The 6371-nt window shown below is 51.8% G+C and overlaps 1 protein-coding gene across 1 annotated transcript; it reads left to right on the top strand.

Moving 5' to 3' along the window:
* Positions 1 to 3918: 3918 nt before the first annotated feature.
* On the top strand, positions 3919 to 5207 carry LOC120704678 (uncharacterized protein At3g17950-like). Its single transcript, XM_039989157.1, has 2 exons — positions 3919 to 4315; positions 4451 to 5207. The coding sequence occupies exons 1-2, from the start codon at positions 4007 to 4009 to the stop codon at positions 5015 to 5017; spliced, it is 876 nt and encodes a 291-aa protein (XP_039845091.1). The 5' UTR covers positions 3919 to 4006; the 3' UTR covers positions 5018 to 5207.
* The last annotated feature ends 1164 nt before the right edge of the window (positions 5208 to 6371 follow it).

Raw genomic sequence — 6371 nt, 5'->3', positions numbered from 1 at the left:
TCACAAACGCAAGGTCAACGGCATCATGGGTCTTTTGTGAACGGACCACTTCCCAGGCCTGGTCCACTATCAAGGACGGTACGAGCCGGCCTAGACGTGGGACCACTACATCGCCGCCAACAACGATCAGTTGGATCGGAGCGGCAGAGCCTTTGAGAACAAGGCAGAGCGGGTAAAGGGCGAGCTCTGGGTAAGTTTTCCCCGCCAAAAAATGGTGAATACATCACATTCATTGAACATTTTGTTAATGATGACATGACCCATCGTCTTTATATGCAGGATTTTTACAGGTGTGATGAGGGATACGAGGAGCGGGCGGCGATTGTGGCTCATAATCGATGCGTTAAACTCATCAAGGACATGCATTATGAGGTGCAAGTCCAGTGCGTCATCAACTTTTGTGCACTTTTCCTTAAGAAGAAGATCGGGAAGCCTAAGGCGAGAGAGTTGAAGCTGACCCGAGAGCAATACTTACAGGTAAGTTCAAATATATTATAAGATTAAATACATCGTCAAATGTCTCTCTTATTACATGTCATGCATTTGATCACGTGTAGATTCTTGCATGGTGGTGTCGTAATGACACCGTGTGCTGGGAATGCATAGTGGACAAGTGGTTCGACCCCGAGTTTCAGGAGAAGCACGACACTGGCCGACAGCGGCGATTGCTGATGCCAGGTCCAACGCACCATCAAGGCAGCCTCAACAACGACGAGTACAGGGCTAGATGAGTACACACTACACAAACTCATTTCTCTAATCTAACATTCAATTCAGCATAATTTGTAATCAACTTCTTCCTTTTTCGCAGTCGTCCTCACATGAAGGCCAGGAGTGCACCCCGTTCGCAGGATGGGCTCAGGCCCGCAAGGGCAAGGCGACATCCAACGTCACCTACAACCCTGACGACCCCCCTCCCCCCCTCGGCGTACAGCAACCCGTCCGTCCACAGTCGTATCCAGGCGTACACAGAGATGGGAAGACAAGTCCATGGGCCAGACTGGGATCCGAGGACCCAGCCTCTTGATGGAGAAGTCATTATAAGGGTGGAAGGAGGCAAGAAGCATGGGCGCTACTATATTGGCGACGGCCTTGTAGACACGGCCAGCACTCCCACCCTCTCCCAGATTCGAGCGAGGAGCACGGCCAATAGCCCGGCCATACGCCCACGGCTGTCCGCGTCGCAGCTCCAAGTGCAGGAACTTCAGGTCATTTCTTATTTATTCATAGTTCGTTCATTTTGTACATATATTTGCTTTGCATTGTAACATTGTCATGAAATATTGTAGAACCAAATGCAAGCGCAATAGGCGGCGTACGAGGCGGCGCTGGCCGAAGAGAGGAGGATACGACAAGAGAACGAGCAGAAGCAGGCGGCAGAGATGGCCCAGATGTACAACTATATTCGAGGTCTTTCCGTCCAAATGGGTAATCCCATCCCACCCTGTAGCTCCTGCTCCTACTACTCATCCGGTGAGCAACTTAAAAATCTTTTAGTTTCTTTTCAAGTATTAGATACTTAGAGAACTTTAGACTTAGAAATTGTGACTTACATTACTCACTTAAGGATTTAGGGGATCTAGAGATTTAGACTTGCTTAGATTTTAACTTGAGAATTTGGTTTTTATCTCACTGCAATCTACTGGCTTATATTTTTGCAGAATCAATCGGCGGCATCGAATACGCCAGATTTGTCGCCGGGCATCTCACCGACGCTACCCCCACACCAGTTGTTCCCACCTCAGCTCGGCGGCGCACCACCATTCGACGACCCACCGCAGCCATAAACTTGTTGATTTGTGCACTTATGGACTTGTAGACTTTGCATCAGACTTGTGGATTTGCATGGAACTTGTAGACTTTGTATTGCAGTTGTGGATTTGCATTAGACTTGTACTTGTACTTTGCATTGGACTTGTGAATTAGCGGCTTTATATATTGTGATGCTATGATTTTTGTTGTGATAAATAATGCCTTGAATGTTTGTTTGTGATATATGTATTGATATATGTTGGAGTGGGTCCTTTAAACCGAAAAAACAAAAAAACACAGGGTTTCTTCGGTCACTTTGCCGTGTGCCGTGGCCATGGCACACGGCAAAGTGACCATATGAGCCGGCCTGGGAGACTGCTTCGCCGTGTGCCATAATGCAGGTACACGGCGAAGTGACCATACTTCGCCATGTGCTTGGGGTGGCACACGGTGAAAGCGCGTAGGTTCGCCGTGTGTCGGACGTCAGGACACACGGCAAACCCTACATTTTCACCGTGTGTCTAGTGGCTTGGCGCACGTCGAAGATCGACTAACGCCGTCAATGGAACCTCACGTCGTTTGCTCACTTTATTTCGCTGTGTGCCTACGAAAACATACGGCGAATAAGTTCGTCGTGTGCCCGACGAATGGCACAAGGCAAACGCAGTCTTTACTGTCCGCGTGGCTGCCGTCGGCGGTTTGCCGTCAGCCACCATCGGCGAAGACTTCGCCGTGTTACTGGGAGGCTTCGCCGTGTGCCAGGGGCACATGGCGAATTAGCGAATTCTGGTAGTGTTACTCAGCCAGGCCATGGTGACTATTGAAACCAATGCAAAGCTCGGCATCGTAAATTTTCACAAAGGACGAGACAACCAGACAAGGACCCACCACAAAAGAAAAGGGAATTGTACGGCTATGTTCAAATCATGAGCTAGGGTCAGCAATCTGCTTTCGGTACACCACGGCATGTTAATCTCATGATCCTGGAACTAGTCCCTTGTGTCCGTGTCCTGCACAGTGCACTTGTGGTAGCACTGATCTTCCAACTAAGCTAACTCATTCCTCAGCTAATCACAGGCTTCCTTTCAGATCAATGTTCAATAGGCAGTTCTAATAGTTCATAACAAGTCACCGGCGTCCTTGGTTGTTGCGTAGTCTATGAAGAAATTGGAATCTGCTTTAGCTCATTATTTGTTTATTTCTAGGAGGGGAATCTTGATGCCCTGCATAGCTACATGTGCTAAACATTGTTCAGCCGTTTCTAGAAAAATAAATTACTGTGTTGGTTGCTGGCTGCGTCCCAAACTCCCGTTGCTTTTTACCCCTCTTCTTGTTTGGTGTGGGGTGTCCGTAGGTGACTGACGGAAATGGTCCTGGCCATTACACCGTGATTCTCGTGTTAGCACGAAGTACTAAGCTTATGGAACCAAGTGATCATCATCTCAAGTTCTTGTGCATCACCATCTTGTTGTCACTTGCATTTGCATCATATGCCCATGATAAAGCTGGGGTCCCTTTGACAACAAAGGCTCGCAAATAAAACCTGTCCGGGCCAAATCTGAAGGTCGAGGCATAGGTAAAAGCCCAGAGCCCCAACAAAGACCAAATCAAGAGATCAGGACCACCTTAAGAGGGGCACTTCCATCAGATGTAGAACTAATTATTATCAGTTCACATCTCAATTAAACCAACCTGACATAGAATATATCCATAAAATTCTCATGAAAGCATTTTAAATCCAACAACACCCGTAAACAAGATCTATATATCTTTTCTCCGTTCAATGTAAGACCATTTATCTTTGCTCTAGTAAAAGTTTTTAACTTTGATCAAGTTTACAAGGAAAAATATTAAAATATAAGTTATTCAATAAATGGAGTATAAAGATATACTATTAACGACTTCTGGAACTAATTTTATCTTATACACTGCTATCGTAACTTTCAATAAACATGTTTAGAGTTAATGATTTTCACTTATGGCAACATTAAAACGTCTTGCGACTATTACCGTCTCCAAACTAAAGGGAAGAATAATTAGTCTTTTCAAAAAAAATAATTAGCATGCCAAGCAAAATTATTTCAAAAGGCATGCCATGGAAAGAAAGTTGAAAGGCTCCAAGATCTCATGACGTAAATCCTCAAACTCATGCACACCCTGGCCGTGCATCTGGTCTGTTGGGTCACAAGACCTTGTACGAGTTTCACCGGATGCCGGTGATGAAGAAAACAAAGGCAAAGGCAGCTCCCTCTCTATGCCATGGGTCCTCTCGGCTCGCCCACATCGCCGTCACGGCACCGCAAATCCGCAATCAACTGCCCCGCCAGACAATTGCCTCCCTATAAACCCTTTCGCTTCGCTTCGCTTCGCTTCCCTTCAGTCTCCGTCCGCCAGCGCCAGTGGCCATCACCACTACCACGACCCCGCGCCATTCCCCACGCCCGGCCACGCGCCTCTGCCGCAGAGGGCTGGGTCCCCGGATGCAATGGACCTCGACGCCGACATGATCCCCACCTCCCCCTCCGCCGACTCCTCGCCCTCCTCCTCCGACCTCGACACGGAGGTCAGTGTAACTCGCCGTCCAGCTTCTTCTTGGGTGTTCTCGCATTGGCTAGCTGCCTGGTCGATCCGCATTCATTCATCTAGCTAGCTGACATGGTGCGGATAACGTTTTGGCTTGTTGCGTGGTGGCTGGCAGTCGACGGGGTCCTTCTTCCCAGACCGGAGCACGACGCTGGGGACGCTGATGGGCGTGTCGGCGTTCGGCGGCGCGCAGGCGCAGCCGCAGCAGCGGCGCGCGGCGAGGGCGCCGGCGGCAGCCGAGGAGGGCGCGGGAGGGGCGCAGCGCGCGCCGCACGAGGATGATGAGGAGAGGCGCCGCGGCGGGGTGTGGCGGAGGAGGAGGCGGCGCCGCCGGCGCCGGCGCGGGCGCAGCCTGGGCGGGAGCTGGTGGCGGCTGTGCCGGGACCACGGCGACGGCGGGCCGCCGACGTCGCTGGGCGAGTTCCTGGACATGGAGCGGCAGCTCGCGGGGGCTGACTTCCTCTGCGACGGCACCGGCGCCTCGGGGCGTGAGGCCGCCGCCGCGGCGGCGGCCACCGCGCTGTTCGAGGACGGCAGGGTGCGGCCCCCGCAGCCGGCGGCGGCCGCCGCAGTGGCGGAGGAGCGCGGGAGGTGGCGGCTGCTGCGGGCGTCCGAAGGCTCGTCGTCGCTGGCGCGGCTGCCGGTGCTGCTCACCGGCATCTGCAGCGGCGGCGCGGGGTGACCAAAATCCAAAACCAATGGTGCTCGCCAAATTGCAATTAAGTGGCTTCCGAGGGGTGTTCTTGCGACAGTAGAGTGGATGCTTACGCTATCCTTTAATCAAGCCTCTTTGTCCCCCCTCCATTTCCCTTTCTTTATAGTGTCGCCATTAATTAATTATTGCACTTTGGTTCTTTTAGCCATGATGCTCATTTGATGGCGCCCCTTTTCGCTTATTCCCCTCCCTTTTGCTCCCCTTCCAACCTTCTACGTGCTCCCCTTCCAACCTTCTACGCTTACCACTTGCCCAGCAGAAGAATCAAGAGCGAATTTTAAAACCAGCATCAAATTTGCCCTACTTCATTTTTTTAAAAAAAGTTACCCTACTTTAGAGCATTGACCAGTTTAAACTGCATAGCTTCACATCCCTCCCCACTCTTTCTTTCTTTTTTTTCTTTTTTTTTTTGCGGGCGAACACTTCTTGCACAGCTCCACATTCACACCAGACAAAGTTTGCGTTGTTCTCGCGCACGTCTCCTTCCGGTACACCGTAAGCATCGGGGGCCCAGTGCCGTCGGTACTCGGGCCGTTCTTGTCCAGGGCTCTCTCCCACTCCAGCCTCCTGCACCTGCGTCCTGCGGCCCGATTCGATCGCACGGCGGCTGAAAGATACGCGGCGTGCACCTGCAGCTGCAGGCCCCGCGATCTGAACGGCACGGGCTGGCCACTGCTCGCTAGCCCCACCACCGACCGCCGATCCATCGATCGTCGCAAGGACCCGCGGCGCACCGTCACGTACACGGTACCTCGCCGTGACGGGCGCCGGCCACCTGCCGGCCGGCCGAGCCAGCAGGGGACGCCACTTTGGAATGGCACTCTCCCCTGGCTTCCCCTTTCTGGCCTTCTCGGTGACGCTCCACGCCGCCGGAATGATGAGCGCTGATGGCTGCTTGGTTCGAGCAAGCAAACCTTTGAATTCCAGCAAGGACCCCCCGCCCAAGCCTGAAAGGAACAGACCATGGTCCTGGTCCGGCACATGATCACATGAACTGATGAACATGTCTCCGTGAGCTTGTGGCTGACAAAAAGGGGCGTGTGTGTGCTGTTGCTAAGTGCTCAAACGCCACAGGATTCCTAGCAAGGCTCCACACAAAGTTGTGGATCTTAAAGCACATCCACTCCAAGCATGCTAAGCATGGGGGCATACAGGTACTTGCCATAGTGGAAGACTAGAAGCAGAGGACACACTGACACTAGGACCAGTCCTTGCTCCTGCCATTTTTTACAGGAGCGGATCGGCACACACTGACACACATGCTAAGTACTACATGACACGCAACACTACTACTAGTTCTACTGAATTGGCAATGCAGAAT

The sequence above is a fragment of the Panicum virgatum genome, chromosome 4K (genome assembly GCF_016808335.1).
Source record: "Panicum virgatum strain AP13 chromosome 4K, P.virgatum_v5, whole genome shotgun sequence".
In the NCBI taxonomy this organism is placed as follows: Eukaryota; Viridiplantae; Streptophyta; class Magnoliopsida; order Poales; family Poaceae; genus Panicum; species Panicum virgatum.
This window is presented reverse-complemented; position numbering and strand designations above follow the sequence as displayed.